General features: G+C 41.1%; 1 protein-coding gene across 2 annotated transcripts in view; it reads right to left on the minus strand.

Annotated features, from left to right (window-relative positions):
- Positions 1–22,934, minus strand: part of CD2AP (CD2 associated protein) — a 135,330-nt gene that overhangs the window by 55,313 nt on the left and 57,083 nt on the right. For both annotated transcript variants that reach the window (XM_054022390.1, XM_054022391.1), the window contains 2 exons: positions 11,928–12,028; positions 3,212–3,332 (listed from right to left, as the gene is read on the minus strand). In XM_054022390.1, the coding sequence (XP_053878365.1) occupies positions 3,212–3,332; positions 11,928–12,028 (222 nt within the window). The remainder of the gene's footprint in view (positions 1–3,211; positions 3,333–11,927; positions 12,029–22,934) is intronic.

Consider the following 22,934-nt stretch of genomic DNA (forward strand, 5'->3'; position numbering starts at 1 on the left):
CAAACCAGAAAATTGTTCCTTTGTATAAATGTCTTTGTGTACACTGGTCTTGCCCAACAGTCCTTAGAATTGCAGTTCCATCCTTAAGTTCACACATTTCCTGCTAGCTAGATATTTAGAAAGACTCTGTGTCTAAGAAGCATTTCAAGGAAGTTTACAATGCCACTATTTCTGCACTAAATGTGTATTGGTAGCCCTTAGCCGCCATCAAGAAATCAGATCACTGATTTTTGGCCTGATTTCTCAAACATCAGCCAGGAAGGCAATGAGACCTGTTATCTTCATCAGCTGTACATTTTTTCACCAGCTCTGAAGATATTTGCTCCTGCATCTTTTTGACCTAGTATTTTTATTTCAAAATGGTGTAACAAAGTTTGCATGCATTATTGCTTTCAGCAGCAGTAGCTACTCAACTCGGAAGTGCTGCAGAACACCTCATAGTTAATTCTGCCATGTTCGGACAGCCAGAGCAAAAGGGCAATTGTGGTCTTATTAAACATTAAAGAAAGGATGTTTTCCATCAAAGCTACTAAATTAAACTTTCCCCAGCCCTCGAACAACTGATGAAAATAACTGAAATCAATTTCACTTTAATTATTACTGTTATTTGTAAAGAGTTAATTATGAACATGTTAAAAAGGTATCTAAATTCTTTTTTTATGTTACTTTTCAATACTTTTCAACCAGATGTAGTTGCCCAAGTTTAATCACAGTTACATGGTGCACTACTTACAACTGATAAAAAAAAATTGAAAAATGGTGTTAAGGGAACGGGGTGGTTTGTTTGCGAATAATGAATATCACTACAGTTGCATGCAGCTGATGGTCAGGAATTCAGGACCTAGGACAGGGATGGGCAAATTTTTTGGCCTGAGGGCCATATCTGGGTATGGAAATTATATGGCGGGCCATGAATGCTCACAAAATTGGGGGTTGGGGTGTGGAAGGGGGTGAGGGCTCTGGCTGGGAGTGGGGCCAGAAATGAGGAGTTCAGGGTGTGGGCGGGTACTCCGGGCTGGGATCGAAGGGGGATCAGGGCTAGGCCAGAGACGCAGGAGGGTGTCAGGGGCGGCGCTTACCTCAAGCAGCTCTCAGAAGCTGCTTCATGTCCCAACTGCAGTTCGTACGTGGAGGCATGGCCAGGCGGCTCTGCGCGCCGCCCTGTCCGCAGGTGCCGCCCCTGCAGTTCCTGGCCAATGGGAGCTGTGGGGGCAACGCTTGGGGCGGGGGCAGCATGCGGAGCCCCCTGGCTGACTTACACATAGGAGCTAGAGGGAGGACAGGCCTCTGCTTTTGGGAGCCACGTGGAGTGGGGCAAGCCCCTGACTCCACTCCCCGGCTGGAGCTCGAGGGCCAGATGCAGTCCCCAGGCCGTAGTTTGCCCATCTCTGACCAAGGAACTGTTTGAAAATGTTTTAGCTTAAAAGACTCCCACACTAGTATTTACAGGCAAACTGGCTTTCCACCTGCAGTATGCCTGGACAAAATAAAAGTCATTTGAAACTTAAAACTCCAATTATTTATCAAACTCAAAATACCCTTTCATATCATTTAACTTTAGCCCTTCAACTCGAGCTCTTTCTAGGGTATCAATTCCTACGAAAGTCACTCCCCTCCAGCTTTTCTTCCCACTGATAAGAAGCCTCTAGGCTACAAGATGCATGTTGGTCTTAAAGGATCACATGCTTATGGGGGGCTTACTCAAGTGTTACTGGCTCTGGCAAACAGAGAAGAAAAAAAATAATGCTGCTCAAAATATAATGCATGGTAGCTATTGGCAACCTGATTTTCAAAAGTGCTGAGCACCTGCAACTCCAAGTGCAGTTACATGTTCAGCATTTCTGAAAAAAACAGATCCTTAATAGCTACCACCAGAAAATAGACTTTCATTGCTGTTATACAGAGCACTATGTTTGGAAGTGAAAATAATAATTTTAAGGGCAAACACTGGATTTGTAAGTTTACCAGCTATTTTTAAACCAAGTAATCTTTAGTCCTGATTCACAGAACAGCTGCTAAACTAATGCCTGAACTGCTCAAACAGTTCACACTTTTGTCATGCTTCTAATAACTTTTCCAGCACTGATGCAAAACATGCCCCATATTAGAGTATTCTCTCTTCCAACTCTAAGCACCAGCTTGCCAGAAACTAAAAGCTCAGAGCCCCTTGCAACTACAGTACAGTCTACTGAATTTTTTGCAATGCTCTCTTTTCCTTGATCACTATGTAGCTGTCAAAAGAAAACAGGTCTTAAGATCAATTTTTAGTATTGATTTGTTTACTTTGCATATCACTGTGGACAAACAATGTTCTATATGAGCAACACCACGGTAGTGAGTTTCTCTTCTTCAAACTGTAAAGCCTTCTCTAAATTACAGTTTACAGAAACTAGATTAAGTCATTGCATTTCGTATAAACCATACATTTGCTTCGAGTTCCTATCAACATTATGATGCTTTTCAGCTATTACAGTCTACTTCTGCCATTCCTGGCCATGCACCTATAACCACAAAGGATTCCACTATCTGGATTGAAATCTGATGTAATCCTAAAGTGATATGAATTAATAGTTGCTAAGCTTGTAATATTAAAATGGGAAATTCATCAAGGACACAAGACATGGCATAATGAGGATGTATTATACATAACTGCTAATTGTGATCAGAGAATCCAGCATCCCCCTCCTCCTAAAATTCAACACTCCATTTGAAGTATTGCAAATTTACTGATACATTTATATTGCTTTAGGCCTATTGCCAAATCCATTCAGGTTAAACTCTTAGTGCTAGCTGGCAGTGTCATGGCTATCAGAATGGGGTGAGAAAAACAAAAAACCCAAATACTTACTTCTTGGTATGAAGGAATTATAACTTTAGGTCCCAATCCTAAGACTTAACTTTAAGCATATGAATACTCCTATTATTGTTGATGTTACGCACCTGAGTAAGTGTTTGCATGATCAGGGCCTTAACCTTAATTTTGTGATTGGAGACATAAGGAAAAATGTTATGTAACTACATTTTTGTGAGGTTCTCTCAAATTATTTCTGTAGTGCCAGTGTTCTACTTGTTTTACACAAAGACATAGTCCCTGCCCTCACAATCTATATAACTTTCCTTTCACTATTGCTGTAGCTTTCCAAAACTAAATTCTTGATATAAGTAACTATGATAAGGGTACTGTATTCTAGATAATATGATTGATTATTACCTGTGTCCTCCGGGACTTCTTGTGTTTCCCCATCATCTGTCAATTCTAATTCTTTTACAAAGTTTGAAGGAAATAATCCTGACTTGCCATTTAGTGTTCCACTCCACCAGCCTTCTTCTACCTGTAAAAAAAAAAGATATTTCCCATGTTAGTAATAAAGCAAAGGGAAACAAACTCACTGATACTGCAATAAATACCTATGACAGTATAGTTAAGAGTAGGAATTCAAATAATTCTATCACAAGACACTATACCTACACAATATGAAGCTAGCAAATACTTTGAAAAAGTTCAAATCTTCAACAAAATTTAAAATGAAGAAAATCATGATGGACACAATGGCAGCCATATTTCAAGAAATGTGTTTTATCACTACTTTTCTCAGCACAGCAATTATTCTACAGCATAAGAGGGACCCTCATTACTTCTATTTTGAGTGGCAAAGACAATTGAAACTAATTATCAGCGGACAGATCTTTTTTTCCCTCTCTTTCCCAAGTAGAATTCTACAGGCTGCCCAATAATCAAGTGATCCACATTTAATGGGAAGGAAAAATATTAAACTGGTTGTAAAATAATGAATGCCAATTTTTACTATTTTGCCAGTGGAGATAAGAAGTCCTGCTTAGGAGTTAAAGCCATTGGGACCCCATGGTGAACTTTAATGTCCCGATTCTTGGGACTCACAGGATTCCAGATTCTTGGTGTTAGTTATTCCATGACACTCCTTCAGCTGAAGTATTTTTAAACCATTAAGGAAACTGTATAATTTAAAGCAGAACTAAAAACAGTCTGACATGCCTAGATGATAAAGAAATGGGGGGGGGGGAATAACCTGCTGGCACTGTATAAAAAACATGCTATCAAAATCATTTTAAAATCATCTTCAGAACCATAAAGTACACAATCCACTCTTTTTAAATGAATGCCCGTTAAATATACTACAAAAGTTGCAGTTTATTATTGTTTTACTTTGTGGTTTGAAGATTTGTTTTACATACAGAGGACAAAAGGTAACAGGAAAAAATATTGAGAAGTTGTTTACATGGTATGTTTTAGTCTCATGTTTTAGGTTTCTGTGCCTGATCCAGGGCATGCTTTTTAAATGAAAGCTCATTTTCTTCATTTGTTCAAACAGTAAATCTTTCCACTCAAATGAAGAAAATTCTCGAATAAGATTGCCTGATGAGATGGTGACTGTTTTTGGGTAGTCAATGTTAGGCTTTTTCCCTGTCACTGATCTGCATTTAAAATTCTGTAGTTGCTGATCTGGTTTTAAAAATCTCGGATCCACTGATTGGCACATTCTATATGGGATGGAAATAAAAAACTGGTGTCTAAGCCTGATTATAAATGTTCCCAAATAGCAAAAGAAAGGAACTGTTTGTTCAGTTATCACAGTTTGCCAGTTTCCTCCTCAGGCCCCATTCAGCTTTTTGCACCCCAAACTGTACTTCAAGAAGAAGGTGATAAAATTAGCCATGTGTGCTATTCCTAACGTGCAGCACTGAGTAAAGTATAACTGGGAAAGCTATTTACCTTGGAGGTTCTTCGAGATATGTGATCCCTATCAATATTCCACTGTGGGGATGCATATGCTCCATGCACCCCCAGGAGATACAGGGCAGAGCAGAAAGACCACCTCTCCAGATCCTCCTCCTCTACTGTGGATCCAGGAATGATGATGTGAAGCAGAGGGGAAGGAGGACAAGTAGAAGAATACAGATAGGGATCACACAACTTGAAGAATCTCTAGTTATTAAAAGTAACTAACTTGCTCTTCCTCATGGAGTGCTAGTCCCTATGTATATTCCACTGTGGGTGACTGACTAGCAGTGCTCAAGTAGGAGGAAGGTACGAGGATACAGGGGGCAGAGCAGTTTGAAGGCCCATCATTCCAAAGGGTGCATCAGTGGAGGAGTCCTGTACTAAAGCATAATGTCTTGCAAATGTGTGGATGAAACGCCACATAGCTGCTTTGCAAATGTCAAGTAGAGGTATTTCCTGAAGCAATGCCATTGATGTTCCTTGTGCTCTTGTAGAATGAGCCTGCACCCATTGAAGCAGAGGAAAATTAGAGGGCTCATGGAATGAGACAGCACTTGAGATCTATTTAGGGATCCTCAGAGGATAGAGCTTGACCTCAAACTCTTTTTCTGACTGGATTTGTCCTTTGCAGATAAAAGACTACAGCTTGTCATGCTTCAAGGGAATGAAGTCTCCTCTTTTTCAGATGCATGTGGTTTGGGGGTGGGGGGGGAGGAACAGGTAAGTGAATTGACTGGTTCAGGTGAAACTCTGAAACGACTTTGGCGGTGAACTTAGGATGTAAATGCAATGAGGCGTGGAATATGGCAGAAGACAGATCTATCATCAGTGCTCTGAGCTCGCCCACCCTCCTGCCTAAGGTGATGGCCACTAGGAATGCAACCTTCACAGGCAGGAAAGATATGGAACATGTAGCCACTGATTAGAATGGAGAGTCAGCACTGAAAAACCAAGGTTTAAGTCCCACTGAGGAGCAGGTTTCCTTACTGGAGGACAGATTCTGATTAGACTCTTCCAGACTCTGGTAGTCAGTGAGTGAAAACTGAATAACCATGTGAAGTTGGGTGATACATACTGATTGCTGCCAGGTGAACCCACAAAGAGTTCATGGGAAAACCCACTGTATTGAGGGAAATAAGATAGTCCAGAATAAGGGGAATACCTGCAGCTTCTGGGAAGATATACATTTCTGTTGCACCCAGACAGAGAAACTTTCCACTTGGCTAAGACCTGGTCTACACTAGAAAATTAAAGTTGGCATAACTACATCGCTCAAGGGTGTGAAAAATCCATACCTGTGAGTGGTATAGTTAAGCAGACCTAAGTCCCTGTGTAGACAGTGCTAGGTTGATGGAATAATTCTTACCTCAACCTAGCTACAGCCTCTCAGGAAGGTGGATTACTTAGGCCAAGAGAATCTGGCATAGGCAGTGGTGAGCTGGAGCCGGTTCGCACCAGTTCGCGCGAACCGGTTGTTAAGTTTAGAAGCCAGTTTAGAACCGGTTGTTAAAGGGGTGGACAAACTCCAGCCCGTGGGACCAGAGCTCCCGGCTGGGGAGGCTCCCCCGCCTTTCCCCTCTCGCAGAGCCTCAGCATGCTGCGCCACCAGCACCAGCGCTCTGGACCGCTCCTGGGCAGCTCCTGCCGCTTTGAGTGCCATGGTAAGGGGGTGGGGATGCGAGCTCCAGCGGGCCACGCAGCATCGATACACGCTGCCCTGAGCAGCATGGTAAGGGGGCCTGGGCTGGGAGGAAGGGTTAGATAAGGTGCAGGGAGCAGTTGGAGGCGGTGGAGGTTCTGGGGAGGGGGTGAGAGGGGGTAGGCATGGGAGTTCCGGGGGTCTGTCGTGGTGGTGGTGGATGGGGTCAGGGCAGTCAGGGGACAGGGAGCAGGGCAAGTTGGGTAGGGCCCTCTGGGGCAGTTAGGGTGGGGGGTCTCGGGCTTATACTCATTGGGCGGCGCTTAATAACCGGTTCCCTACTGAGTTGTCGGTGGCGGGTCGTTCACTCACTCCAGGTCTTCGGCAGCACTGAAGGACCCACCGCCAAAGTGCCACCGAAAACCCGGAGTGAGTGAAGGACCCGCTGCCCAAGTGCCACCGAAGACCCAGTAGGGAACCGGTTATTAACATTCTGGCAGCTCATCACAGGGCATAGGTAGTGTCTACACTGAAGCACTGTCATGCTGTCTTCAACAACGAAAAAGCTGACTTTTGAAATGACATGCGTGATTCTGGAAAGAAATTCAATTAGCAATTTGAATTCCACCATGTGAAAAAAATAGCTGTACTTGCTTTGATAAGATACTAAATAGCTATCGACTTTGGCGTTATCTAATCTTAAAACTTTAGCTATTCAAAACTCTGCCTTCCATTTCATATAATCTTTTTCTGTTCTGACATGAAATTAATACCCAGATTACAAAGAGTTATTTACAGTTTCAACTCAATCACTGCATTTTGTAAGTGATACAGCATGAAACAGTTTAGAAGACAGTTCTGTGCTAACTATAGTACATACATTTGTGACACATCAACAAAATTGATTTAAAATAGGTAGTATTATTTCTGGACATGTGGAACATTAGAAAAGCAACTTCAAAGGCAAAAAGTTATTAGATCATGAGACAATCCCTTCCATGTTTTCAGATTCCTAAAAAAAAAAAAAAACCCTTGATATCACCTACAGGAGTGCTGCCCAAAACTCCCCGAAAGCCGTGGGTGTACAGAAATGTGAACCCCACTCTTAATTTCCTACTAAGATCACCTCTTCCTTTCTTAGCAAAGGGGTGGTATAACAACATGAACAGAATACTTTTATTTCCTGGTTACAATTCCTGCCTCTGCCAGGTACAGAATTATAACCCAACAACTTGATGTGCGGTTAAATCAGGTAGATCTTACAAGAATTATAGCCCTCAGAAGCCAAGCTTTCAGTGTCCAAACATCTAACATGTCAGCATATCTCCCTGATCTACAGAATCCATGTAAACTGACTCCCAATTATCCAAGCCTTTTTTTTTTTTATATCACACAAGCAATTTGGATATTTGAAATTCTACGCATTACACTTGCATGTAACAGGTTTAGTATTGACCACAAGAGGGAGTTGCACTACTACTATATTCACTAAACACCATCTGTACATAGTGGTCACTAGGGAAGTTGCATAGAAACACTCACAAACATAACCACTGCAACAAAAAATGGGATAAAAATGTGATTTTTCAGATGTCTAAGCCGAGGAGAAACTGACCCAAGCAAGCAAGCTCACTCTCAACCTTCAATCAAAAAGAATCCAGTTCTGCTGCTAACAAACACTTACCAATTGTAAGCTTGAATATTGTTAAACACTGATGTTACATAATTTAAATCAAATGAACCACTGGGCACACATTTAAAACTATCAGCTGTAAATGAAAGATAGATACATGAATGAGACTGAATGACAGGACGTTAGTATTTATTGTTTTACAGTTCTCAAATGTGTGCTAGGTGCTTAACAGGACACATTAAAACCTTGACTGACAGCTGGACAAAAGTGAAATTGGTAGGGAAAACAGGTTTCTTATATGGCAAAATTGAGGGAAAACTGTACTGTGCTTTTGGGGAAGTTGCTTTTTTTGTTTGTTGGTCTATATCTGTCTTCTCTTCAAGCTCTTCCAGGCAGGGACTGTTTTAATCTGTGTATGTACACTGCCTAGCACGAAGGGCCTCAACCCTGGCTGAGGTCAGTAGCTGCTGCAGCTATAGAATATACATTATGTAGCAGCAGCAGTAGTAAATGTAGTAGCAGAAGTAATAAATATTACTACAAAGAAGGTCCCAGTCAATTAATTTACCATGTACTTCTGCTTAGATTCTAAGCGGCTTGGGGCAGGGACTGTCTTTTGGTTCCAAGCAACAGAGGGTCCTGGGGCACCTTGAAGACTAACAGAAGTATTGGGAGCATAAGCTTTCGTGGGTAAGAACCTCACTTCTTCAGATGCATGAAAGCTTATGCTCCCAATACTTCTGTTAGTCTTCAAGGTGCCACAGGACCCTCTGTGCTTTTTACAGATTCAGACTAATACGGCTACCCCTCTGATACTACCTTTTGGTTCTGTTTGTATAAAACCTAGCACAACGGGATCATGGTACTCCTAAGCACTATGGTTATACAAATCAAATAATAATAATAATAATAATAATAATGATGAGCAGGGGTAATAAACAGTAAGAAAGAAAAGACTGAGGAAACAAAGGGCTTACAATAGAAAGACTATACAGTTACTCAAGTTAGTCTATGCATTTTAAACATTAAAACAAATGCTTTTTAAACTGAACTAATTACTGAACCTCTTCTGACAGCCACTGGGAAGAGAGATCTCTTGAAGGATTCAATCTGGCATAGTTTATTATTTTTCTAACACAGACAAGCACATTCAGAGAATTCTCTCAAGCCTGAGAGAGAAGGGAATTATGTTATTGTCATTTATATAATATCTTCTGTCTCAAGATTTACCAAGGAGCACTTTGGTCCCTCATTGAAATCAGCAACCTATAAGGCAAGCCACATTAGGTATGTTTTCTGTTTTGTAATGGTTTCCTGGCACTGTTCACATTCCTGGTCTTGCATACGGTTTTGTGTCTAAATAGCACCAACTCCCCCCTTTGTCAGCTTTATCCTAAATCACACTAGAATTATCCTCAACAGCAACTCTACAGAAGTGTCCTGCTGTATGATTGGTGGAATGCAGATTATCAGCTACTATACCGTTTTTCTAGATACAGGGAGTCCTCGGACTTACGACGCCCAACTTACGTTGGACGTCACTTATGTTGCTTTTCAATTGACTGCCCTTTTCACCCCTATGACATTGTTTCGCCCTTACGACGCTGGATTTGCATAAAGTTGCTTGAAATCACTTCCTGGTTGCATTATAGTGGTATGGAGCTGGAAGGAGTCGCTTCTGATTGGCTTCAAGGCAGCAGGGTAGCTTGTTGCCAGGTAGGGTTGCCACATATTTTTGATTGGCTCCCGGTCCCGGGTTCAGCCAATCAGAAAGCTTGAACAGTGATTGGCTGAGACTCAGCATGTGTGCTGTTCTCCCTGGCTTTCTGAGCAGCATATGTGAGTTTATATGATTATTTGAATGCTGTTTACAAAATACAGTGTACAGTAAATACACTGATGTTGCAACATTTGTCATCTATAATTCATTTAGTACAAATATCTGGGTTATTGTGGTGAAAATAGCGTATCAAACCTTGGTTCAGGAACCAATCCCCCCTTCATACCATTGATTCCTATGGGAAAAGCAGTTTCGACTTTCAGCGTTTCAACTTACAATGCAATTCTCAGGAATGAATTGTGTCGTAAGTCGGAGGACTCCCTGTATTGAGCTCTTGAGAGGGTCCAGAAAAAAAATCAAAAATGTTATTAACATTAGTCCTTGCAACAGCCACCACATTTACAGGATCACTCCTCGCAGGAAACCAGGGCCATTAAGTAACTTGGAAACCTGATGGAGAAGGACAGTGACAATGCCTGGATCTATATCAAACACATACACAACTACATTTGAACAAACACAGCGGAAGGATGCCAGGAATGAAAAATAGCATCAGGTAACTTGTTTAAATATTGTCTTAGATCTTTCACATTCCGTAAGGCTGCTTGGTATGATTCATTGCATCAGGTGATACCAAGAATTCAGATGTGGGCGTTAAAGGTTTGGGAATGGCAATTTCTTAAACATTTTACTATTAATGTCAATGAAAACTGCCTTTTGAATGAGCAATATTCTCTATCTGTGTGGATAAAGAACTCATCACTATTATACCTAAGCATTAACTACACATTAAAAATATGAGATTTGCCTGGAGGAGTAAAAAAGCTACTTATGTATTGTGATTTTAGAAGTCATCTTTAAGCCATAATCTGCAAAAGCACTTGCTCTGTTCATTAAAAATTATCAAAACAAATTCTACAGGTCAATGAGGCTTAACCCTAAACATCTGAAATTATGAGGATTACTCTGTGCTCCGGATATACAAGGCCCTTTTTTGCAACATGTATTATTCTGGGGAGGATATCAGCTCCCCTTAATAGGTCACACTTATCCGAAGAGCTGGAGCCAGGTCAAACTGCATATTTAAATTAAAAAAAAAACAAAAACACCTCAATAAAACACTGCTGGTTTCCATGTAGCTAATTATATTGTCCCCCATATAATACAGTATCTGAGAGCCTCCCAAATGCTTAAAAATAGAAGGAACAGTAAATCTCCCTTCCCTCCTTTGTAGACTTTAGGAGAAATAGCTAGAAAAACATGTGCAGATTTGAGAAAGTTGAGCTGAAGAATAAGTTTTGCACCTCGCTCTGAAAATGGCTGCTTCTGGGGTCATGCTTACCTTTTCCATAGGTTCCATACTACAGTTCCCGTGAAAGTTCTTTCTTTCCACACTCACAAGCCACCCCACTACAGGTTGAAAGTTTGACTGTTTGAGTAAAGCAGCTGTCATGAGAGGATATGGTTGAGCTTTCAGGTAGGTAGGGACAATGTCATGAACAGTTTTCAGTATCAAGACGGAGCGCTCTAATTGCACTCTGTACTCAGTATGCTAATGCAATGGGGTGGTGTATTCATAATGATCTGTACTGTTCAGCAAATAGCTACCAAGTTTGATCTACTGCACATTTGTTGCTACTTTGATTTGTTCAATGGTTCAATAATAAAAGAGAATACTTTGCAAGAAAAGGCAAGCCCTAAAAATCTGGTCTACTAACACAACTCTCATCTAAGCCTGGCTCCTGTGTGTGAAGTTACAGGTGATCAGCCAGGAATAACTTGAGTCCACATAGCAAAACAACCTCCAGGCAAAGATCACATATACAAACCATAAAGAACTAGAAAGTATTTTTAGGAAATTAATGTGTAATGGAACATGATTTACTAAAGTACATGTTATTTCTTGAATGACTTGTAGACTAATATTTGCTAAACACTAGGCCTTTATTAATTTAACATTTTGCTATTCCTAAGACAGAAAACCTCTAAACTAAAAACTTGAGAGACAGAAAATCATGCCTCCCTCACCATTTTTCAACATTTTTGCAACGTTTCAATCAAAAAAAAGTTTCATTTGGGCCAAATGCCAGGGGATTAGTTCTATAACATAACTTACCTCTTCATTAATGTCAATAACATCCCCCACCTTGAGCTCCAGTTCATCCTCGTTCTGTGGAATATACTCAAACAGCACTTTACACTGCCGCTTCTTTAACTCTGGTGGAAGGGACATTATAAAAACATAATTAAAGTGAAACTGCCTAAAAATAATTGTGTACTTTTCCATATTCAAATCTTGCAAAGATCATATTTGATGAGAACACCTGTAAATCATCCCAAGGAGCTAACCTACACTTCCTTAGTTTCTAGTTTTCCAGTTGTCCATTTACATCAGTATAAATCCGGCTTGCCCTGAGCTAAGTAGACCTTTACAAATACTGACTGCTTCCATTTGTGAGCTTAAACTTTGCCAATTACAAGGGAGTAAACAGTGTACTGCCAATTGCCAGCACATTAATACAAAGTTTTATTGACATAATTGAGTCATAGATTAGCCGTTCAATTATTTTCAAGCTACTTCCTGTGAGAAGTCTGCAACAATCAAAACCGCTGTCAGCGACCTGCTACCTACAGCATTGATCTAGGTGAAGGGAGTAATTCTGGTGCACATTTATGAATCTGAAGTTTTATGACTACACTTTCTCGCAAACACCCATCCCTACAAAAACGTCAGATGATCTGCAGAGCAATGAAATGCTGACATCCTTTGCATGAAATAAACATACCTTGTTAGGTATTACTTTGGGGGTAATAATAATATTAGTTTTGCCTGCACATTCAGAACCTGATAAAAAAGGCATCTGTTTCACTGGACTCCAGGGAGTACAAAACTTTTCCCAGTTCCAGCATGTAAATCAGGACACAGAGCCTATCATTCAATCAATCAGTATTAAGTGGCACAAAAAGAATCTAGGACAAAAAGGATACACAGCTATACAAATATTAAAAGACAGAAGGCATCACTGTAAGAGACACCCACCATAAGCCAAATTCGTACATGTCACAAGGTTACAGTTTTCCAGATTAATATTGAAATGACACCACTGTAGAAGTCTTGATGGTTTCTTCTTTCCCACTACAAGGAGAACTTCTAGAAGAAATTTTCCAGCTAATAAGATGATCATAAACTTTCCAAGGCAACTTTCATCTTGCATGAACATTTTCATTCTGGGTATATTAACAGGAGTGTTGTATGTATGATACAGCAGGTAACTGTCCTGCTTTATTCAGCACTGGTTTGGGCACCAAACAAAACAAACAAACAAAAAAAACGTGGACAAATTGTAAAGTGTATCCAGGGGAGAGCAACAAAAAGAAGAAGTTTAGAAAATCTGACCTATGAGGAAAGGTTAAAAAACTGGGCATGATTAGTCTTGAGAAAAAAACGACTGAAAAAGGGACCTGACAAGCATCTTCATAGATGTTAAGTGCTGTTATAAAGAGGATGGTGATCAGTGGTTCTCCATATCCACTGAGATAGGACAAGTAGTAATAAGATTAATCTGCAGCAAAGGAAATTTAGGTTAGATATTGGGGGAAAACTTTCCCACTATAAGGATGGCTAAATTCTGATATAGGTTACCAAGGGAGGTTGTGGAAACCCCATCATAGAAGGTTTTTAAGGACAGGTTAGACAAACACATGTCAAGGATGTATACTTGGTCCTGCCTCAGGGGAGTGGGCTGGACTATGAGGTCCCTTGGAGGCCTCTTGAGGTCACTTCCAGCCCTTCATTTCTATGATTTTATTATTCTTTGTATTCCAGTACTGCCCACCTACTGCTGGGTGCTGTCAACACATTGAGACAGTTCCTGACACAGACACCAAAATTTAAGAACATAAAAAGGCATGGGGCAACAATCTTTACTTACATGATATACTTTGTTACTTACGTACACAGCTGCTACACTTGGCTACCCCCAACCTCTACACCTCAGAAGGAGAAAAGCTACATGCCTTCAATAAAGCCTTAAAAGTTCACTTTACCAGTTGAAAAGATCTAAATGCTGCCTCCGAGATTACAGAACTGCCCCAAACTTCCAATTAGGATGGAGAACCTATTACCTTAGGGGACATATAAATACATAGGAAAACATGTTTATAATCTAAAAGAGCCAGAAGATAGGTAAGACAAATAACAAGCAATATGTTTAAGATCCATATACTGGGGTTACTTTCTAAAAATCTTTTCCCTAATCTGCCCCATTTCCATACTGATCCAATGCCATTGCTACCAAGACAATATACCCACCGGGCCAGAAATAGATTTTGGTTCAGTGCAAGAGTGTGTTTAAAAAAAAAAAAAACACACATACATCCCAATCAAGGAGTGTTCTTGTGTTACTAATTATTGAAAGTGTAAAGGGCCTCATTGGCCTCTCCTGCCCCTCTGCTATCTTCCAGGAAGCTCCAGTTGCCCTCCCTCACATGGTGGATGAGGGGGATGTGCCTACACATGCTTTCTGGCCCTCTTGGGTCAGGAACAGAGGCCAGCAAGAATTCAAAAACTGGCTGAATGTGTGGTCAAACGCAACATGGTTCCACCACTCTACTTAAAAGGACAGTGCTGGAGAGGCTAAATGGTACAGAAGCAGCTTGTGGTGTTCTGGTGATGTACTAGTACTTCATGTAATTTCATAGTTATGATTCACCTAGAACGTTCAAGGTAGCGCAGTGGGGTCCAGGTCAGCCCCCATGAGAGGTTGGGAGGGATCACCACCCAGCTCCGCTCCAGCACGGCCACAGCACGGCCCACAATCCCAGCCCCAGGCCCGACCTGGCTCCCAGCCTCTGACCCAGCTCCTACAGGGGCATGGACAGATTACAGTATCGGTGGTGGAGAAAACACGACAAAATGTTTGGGTCCCACTCATCTAGAGAGCTATTTCACCAGTAGAAAGCCATAGCTATGAAATGTAGGCCTCACTTCATAGCTAAAATGTAGCTTTTATTCTAGCACTTTATAGCCATACCAATGTTCACATGTATTAAGTCTTCCAGGGATGGAAGATACTATTAAGTGAATTTTGATGATACTTTGCTTCAAAAATATTTTAACTCAGTACAACAGAGCATCTTTTAATAATATGACTGCGAGTAGGATCTTATCACAGGAAAGAGCTCTTCGTCTGCCCTGCAACGGCTTACCAAGGCTGCTGAGTCAGCCACATTTTGGACTAAGGAAGTTAGTGATCTTTCTTCTCTAAAAATCATGAGGGAAGCAGTCCCAAAATTGGGTCTGAAGTTCCCTCAGATGCTGACTCAAGTTCCTGACCAGTTTTCTTGATGACATCTAAATCAAGAGGAAATTATACCATGTTTCTGCCTTGTGCTCAAAGAGGCCAGTTTCCAAGCTTGCTTAAGAATGCTTCTTCTTTGTCAAGCTTACACAAAACATTCATATTCTGCTCCTGGAGAGAAGCTTATTCAGATGCTCAAGGCAGTCAAAGATAAACATGCCACTTAAGATTAATATAGAAAGCATGAACAAAAGGAGATTGCTGATCATTCAGGGAAATGTACATTTCCACTCAATCTGAAGAGTCTTTAGCATATTACCTTGTGAAAGCCACCTCACTTCAGTGGGGGAAGGGAAGTACTGATGAAGAGAACCCATGTCATCATAGAGCAATACAAAGTCAAAATACACTGGAGCTCTTTTAAATTAAGTTCACTCCTTTAACAACTTCACAAAGACCCAGCACAGTCCTTCATGCATTTTCTTAGTGGCAAGAGCCGGGCAGTAAAAACAGTAATGCCACAAGGCATTAGGTGCCACATTTCTGGCTGCTTAAAAATATTTCTGTGCTAAATGCCACACACTGAGCCTGGAAATGGGAGCATTCAACATAAATCTGCAGATAGCTTAATTTTTGTTTTAGCCTTCTGGTTTCTTTTTCTGCTCCAGAAAGTTTTTCAATTAATGTTCCCACCTCAGAAACTTTGCCAAGTAAGACACTGCACATGTAGCGAATGCACTTACTTGCAAAAGCCACAGAAGTCCTCCCCAAAAGAATATATAGTAAAATAACTTTGTTTCACATTAAAATAGATATTAAAAGCAAAAAAAGTAAAGACTTTTTAAATATTAAATAAAGGTTAGTGACCGCAAATATAGATAAGAGGTATTGTCCCAGTGCTTTTAGGAACAGTCCTAAAGAATGGCCACTCTCAGTATTGTTGGAGAAGAATGTGCACAACAGTATTCTTCACTCACCTTGGAGGACGTTAACTGCCAAAGAAGCAGCTCTCTATTGGCAGTTTTAGGAGAGAATATAGCAACATAGGTGGCTGACAAAATAAGGAAAAGTCAAATTACATAAAGAGTAATTGTCATAGGGCATGCCTGCCCTGCCTCTCATTTGCTGGCCAAGCATACTTCTGCAGGTGCTTCCTGCCTCCATTTCCCATCCCCCAGGTTTTCTGTTTCTCCCAGGGATTCAGGTGACTCAACCCTCTGGCTGGGTCACTCAGAGTTCAATCTCCTTTTGGAGTAACAAAAGACCAAAACTACTTTTGCCCCACTTGGGCTCCTCTTCAGCCTGCCTTCTGGGCTCCCTGTGAGGGCAAGTCTACACTACCCACCGGATCGACGGGTAACGATCCATCTATCAGGGGTTGATTTATCACATCTAATCTAGATACGATAAATCGATCCCCAAGCACTCTCCCGTCAACTCCAGTACTCCACCGCCACTAGAGGCACAAGCGGAGTCTACGGGGGAATGGCAGCAGTCGACTCAGCGCCGTGGTAAGTCGACCTAAATACGTTGACTTCAGCTACGCTACTCTCGTAGCTGAAGTGGAGTATCTTAGGTCGATTCTCCCTCCCCCCCCCCCCACCACCTCCCCTACCCCCAATGTAGACTAGGGCTGAGTCTCTGCACTTTGGAATATAGCACAGACTCCCAAGCTGCTTCCCTGGAGTCCCCTAAACCCTGCTTTAGGGCTGTCCACAGGAGCCCAGTTAGCTCTCTGTAGTTTTTCCTCCTAAACTGGGTTTTCTCAGACCCTTATTAGGCCCAGGTGTTTATCTGACCCCAATTAGTCCAGCTCCCCATGTCTGGGGGCAGGGCAGCTAATTATGGCATAGGCAGGACTGACTGAACAAGGCTAGCTAGCCCCAGGCCTCCCTGTTGCAGTAATGTACAGTTTTTTAATGGAACAAGCAGAATTGTCTATGCTGGAAATCTCTGTGATAAAAAGAAAGTTTTGAGTTTTTAACTCTCTTAGCAGTTATTTAGTGCTGTTCTGGCCCCTCATGCTGAAGAATCTTCCTGACATTCACAAACTTTGGTGACATCAAGTTACTTTCCCAAACAACAATTGGCATTGAAGATGGGATCCTGATGCAGCAATACAATGAAACAGAGTGACTGCAGAGGGCTAGTGAAACAGAAAGGAAACTTCAGCCTGCTGCCACTTCAACTGAGTAGACTGCTGATTTTGAGAAAAATAAAAAGTTAAAACTGCCTAGCTATTTGGGGGAAATGTACTTGTTCGATAGCTCAGTAAAGGATTGGCCCACCTACATAGAGATTGGAATTGTATATTACAGTTAACAGTAAAAACTGATGAGAAGACAGTGTCCATTTCACAGAGTGTATCGAAGACTTCAATTTATAATCTGTTGCATAGTTAAAAGCTCCTATTGAATCCACAGACAAAACATTTACTGAGTGTGGATATTCTACAAAAATAACCCTCCCCTAAGCCACTAATGTCTTGAAACCATGTTCATTTTTGTATATGGAACCAAAAAGAAAATGAAAATTTCTGAGTATGTGGCTGGATTAAGGAAATTAACAGAGCATCAACAGTTTAAGTGATGCATTAAGGGGCCGGTTAGCATGTGGTATGCAAAATGAAGCAATACAAAAACCATCTACTGACTGAGGCTAATTTGACCCTAAAATATGCACAAGAAATTGATGCATCATTTGAGATAGCTACTAAAGATGTCAGGGAGCTGAGAGAACATCATGTAATCTATGCAATAAATAAACCGAGAGCTAGGCAGAAAGCACAATATGGACAACACTAAAAAAACAAAAAAAAAACAAACTGTGCTTTTGTTAGGGGCACAATCTCACTATACAGATTGTTGGTTCAAGGACAAACCCCGTAGAAACCGTAAATTTTAGATTCATCAACTTGCTAAATTACTGCTGAAGAAATGCTAAATGTAGCTGTGCTGCAAGGATCCATTAATTTATATTTTACCTCTCTTCCCCTTCCCCAAAGTCCCCGCCCCAACAGAGTCGGCGCCCATGGCAGGCCGCAGGAAATAACTGTGTTTGAGACCCCTGGTTTAAACTTAGCAGACAATAAATTGGGCGTTCTCTGGATTTCTTTAACAGTGGAATGGATTGCCAATTTTGTAATTTCACAGTCTTAGTAAGAGACTTCCAAGATAATCGGTGGAAACCTGGAATGATTACATCACAGGCTGGTCCTTAAAGTTCTACACATATGTGCTGACCCACTCTTTCGGAGGCATTTCCAGTTGGCAGGTCAACAGTATATTAACATTTTATGAATTCATATTCTCTTGGTCAAACAAATAAAAATAAAAAAAACTTGTGGAATAAAAAAAACTGGTCAGCAGAAATCCTGTAAAAGGGAATTTTCCGTATTGCTAATTTGCTTTCCCCTGCTCTCTCTTAGGTCAGTCTATGTACAGCATGTCTGTATCTGATGACAAGAGGTAAGAAGAAAATTCAGTGAAATTTGCAATTAACACAGCATAATGTGGTTAACTCAACTGGTGAAAAATTAGAGGCAAGTTAAAAAAGGATAGTAAAATAATACCAGGTGGCAGCTTAAGAGGCCTAACAACAGTGCTGTGCTCAGAGAACGACTAGATTCCTGTGAATGTAGGCATGATGTTACTAGTCATCAAGAGTTTATTTAACACTATGACCTATAAGTAGCACTTGTCTTCCTCTCAGCTCTGACACAGGTTGGGTGTCCAGACTGATACAGTAGGAAAAACCAACTTACCCATAAAGTTCTTTTTCTCCTGTAATTGTGAGGTCAGGCTGGGCACTGAACTCAAGCAGGGTCCACAGAAATACAATAAATTGGGCCATGAGGCACCTGTGACCCCTATGAAAATTGAACAGCATTTCCCCAAGGTGCAGTTTCCGGAGACCTACATATATTTTAGGATGGTACCTGGATGAAGTTAGAAAATCAGAGACTGCAGTTGCTGTATTCAGAGTTCCTACAGGAACACTTTGCCCAGATGCATACTCAATTTGGGGTTCCTGATTAAACACCGAATCATAGAAATGCAGGACTGGGAGGGACCTCGAGAAGTCATCAAGTCCAGCCCCCTGAGCTATGTTAGGCCCAAGAAAACCTAGACCATCCCTGAGAGATGTTGGTCCTCCTTGTTTTTAAGTACTTCCAAAGACGGGGACTCCACGACCTCTCTTGGAAACCTATTCCAGAGCTTAAACTACTCTTATAGTTAAATCTCCCTTGCTGCAAGTTAAGCCCATTATTTCTTGTCCTACCTTCAGTGGATATGGAGAACAATTGATCACCATCCTCTTTATAACAGCCATTACCACACTGGAAGACTTAACAGGATGTCCCTCAGTCTTCTTTTCTCAAGCCTAATTATGCCCATTTTTTTAAGCTTTCCTCATAGGTCAGGTTTTCTAACCCTTTAATCATTTTTGTTGCTCTCCTCTGGACTCTCTACAATTTGTCCACATCTTTCTTATATTGTGGTGCCTAGTTGGGGCCTCACCAGTGCTGAGAAGAGCAGGACAATTACCCCGTGTCTCACATACAACACTCTTGTTAAAACACCCTGGGACAGGGAATGTTTAGCTAGACAGAATCAGATTTATTTCTTTTATTTTGGCTTGTGAATTTCCTCTGTGCTATTTTTGTTTTGTAACGTAAACCTGGACCCCAGGGATCCATTCCTGGTGTTTAACCCCTTTTCAGTTACTCTATAAAATCTAGCAATAGCCTGATTTTCCAGATGTGTTTCCTTCTTTTTTTTTTTTTTTTTTTTTTTTTAAATTTACCTTTTTTAAGAAACTGATTGGTTTTGTGTCTTAAAAGGTCTGTGCATGCGTTTTTTCAATTAGCTGGTGGCAACAGCTGGGTTTCCCTTGTTTGTTTTCTTTCTCTGCTTCCCCAAGGGAGAGGTGGAAAAGCCGAGGGGCCTCAGGGAAAACTTTCCAAGTGAGTTTTTCCACGATTTGCAAGAGGCAGTTTTTCACTTGGGTGGTAGCAGCGTTTACCAAGCCAAAGTCAGAGAAAACCTGTAATCTTGGGAGTTTAATACAAGCCTGGAGTGCCAAGTATTAATTTTTAGAATCCCTGTGGGTCCCCACCTTCTGCACTCAAAGTGCCAGAGTGGAATCTGCCTTGACACCTCCCTTTTCAAGTTCAGCTACCAAGATCTTTGAGAGTTGTATTAAGGCAAAAAAAGAGGGCCCTGAACCTCCAGCATTTGTGCCCAGAAGACACAAACAAAAACCTGCAATGGGATTGGTTGATGAGAAAGTGAAGATAGATCCTGCAGGTTCCAGTAGCAAATTCACCCTAAATGACAGCCTGGATTACAGAGGCCAAAGATTCAATGTGGAAAATAAACCTAACATTTTTTGTGTCTTTCAGGCCCAGCATCTGTGGAAGCTACTAGAGGCCTTGAAAACTACAAAATATAAGAACATAAAAACAGCCATACTGGGTCAGACCAAAGGTCCATCTCCATGAACTTACCTCGTTCTTTTTGAACTCTGTTATAGTCTTGGCCTTCACAACTTCCTATGGCAAGGAGTTCAACAGGTTGACTGTGCATTGTGTGAAAAAATACTTCCTTTTGCTTGTTTTAAACCTGCTGCCTATTAATTTCATTTGGTGACCCCTAGTTCTTGTGTTATGAGAAGGAGTAAATAAATAACACTTCCTTATTTACTTTCTCCACACCAGTCAGGATTTTATAGACCTCTATCATATCCCCCCCAGTTGTCTCTTTTCCAAGCTGAAAAGTCCCAGTCTTATTAATCTTTCCTTATATGGCAGCCATTTCATACCCCTAATAATTTTTGTTGCCCTTTTCTGAACCTTTTCCAATTCCAATATATCTTTTTGGGATGGCGTGACCACATCTGCACGCAGTATTCAAGATGTGGGCGTACCATGGATTTATATAGAGGCAATATGATCTTTTCTTTCTTATTATCTCTCTCTTTCTTAATGAGTCCCAACATTCTGTTCGCTTTTTTGACTGCCACTGGACATTGAGTGGATGTTTTCAGAGAACTATCCACAATGACTCCAAGATCTTTCTCTTGAGTGGCAACAGCTAATTTAGACCCCATCCTTTTAGATACACCTCTACCTCGATATAATGCTGTCCTCAGAAGCCAAAAAATCTTACCGCGTTATAGGTGAAACCACGTTATATCGAACTTGCTTTGATCCGCCAGAGTGTGCAGCTCTGCCCCCCTAGAGCGCTGCTTTACCGCGTTATATCAGAATTTGTGTTGTACCAGGTCGTGTTATATCGGGGTAGAGGTGTATATAGTTTTCCATATATAGATTATGTTTTCCAATGTGCATGACTTTGCATTTATCAACACTGAATTTCATCTGCCATTTTGTTGCCCAGTCACCCAGTTTTATGAGATCCTTTTGTAGCTCTTCTCAAGATAGTTTAAGCTCCAAGCAGACTGCAGTTTTGCATCATCTGAAAATGTTGCCACCTCACTGTTTCCCCCTTTTTCCACATCATGTATGAGAACCTTCCTTCTTATCCCATGACAGTTTAATTTGCTTAAGAGCCTTTGGTGAGGGACCTTGTCACAGGCTCTCTCAAAATCTAAGTACAGTATACCCACTTGATTCCCCCTTACCCACATGCTTGATGACCCCCTCAAAGAATTCTAGTAGACTGCTGAGGCATGATTTCCCTTTACAAAAACCATGTTGACTCTTCCCCAACAAATTATGTTCATCTATGTCTCTGACAATTTTGTTCTTTACTATAGTTTCAACCAGTTTGCCCGGTACTGAAGTCAGGCTTACCGGCCTGTAATTGCCGGGATCATCTCTGGAGCCCTTTTAAAAAATTGGTGTCACATTATTGTCCAGTCATTTGGTACAGAAGCCGATTTAAATGATAGGTTACAAACTACAGTTAGTAGTTCTGCAATTTCACATTTGAGTTCCTTCAGAACTCTTGGGTGAATACCAACTGGCTCTGGTGACTCATTACTGTTTAGTTTGTCAATTTGTTCCAAAACTACCTCTAATGACACCTCATATTAAACCACCTGAAAAATTCTCCAAAATCAGGGGGGGAAGGGACTGAGACTAATTGTTCTGCCCATAAATTCGTTTTTGGGATTACTTGCAATTTGACAGAATGCATGCTAGAATGAAAGGAGAAAGGAGTTTTGCCATGTAATATTACTAGGCTTAAGTTAATTAGCACAGGAGACAGTGTCTACAACCCAAGGGAGATGAAGTCACATCTGCACCACAGAGAACCCTGTTGTCTCCTTTACTATCAGAAAAAGGCTTCCTTGGACTTCTTGAGAAAGAGAACACTCTTCTCATCCTGACAGCTCTTTCAAGATGCAGGGTTTAGCAATCTTACCAAACTGAAGAAATCTGAATGAACTAGAGAGTGACAATCTGTTATCCTGTCAGAAAGCCTTGGATTCTCAAGCAAGACTTCCCTTGTTAAAATAAATGATCCTAGAAACATTTCTTAAGCACCCAGCATGAGCCTGGAATTCTCAGAGACTTCAGGATGCGAGACAGTGCTTCTCTAAAAAGGAGATTTCCAAGAGCAACAGGCTCTATGCTGGCTGCTATGGAGACAGCTATAAGCATTTCCTTCTGATATAAATTATATCTCATAAATGCCTCACCCTTTGTAAGGCACTCTCCCCTCATTGTGGTGAGAGTCAAGCCTCTGGAACCATCTCAAGGTTGTACAGATCCAGAAATGTATTAGGGCTCTCCTGAAAGCAGTTTTAACCTTACTTTCCAAAGGGTTCTTGGAACACAAGCTCCATGGACCAGC

The sequence above is a fragment of the Malaclemys terrapin genome, chromosome 3 (assembly GCF_027887155.1).
Source record: "Malaclemys terrapin pileata isolate rMalTer1 chromosome 3, rMalTer1.hap1, whole genome shotgun sequence".
NCBI classification, from domain to species: domain Eukaryota; kingdom Metazoa; phylum Chordata; order Testudines; family Emydidae; genus Malaclemys; species Malaclemys terrapin.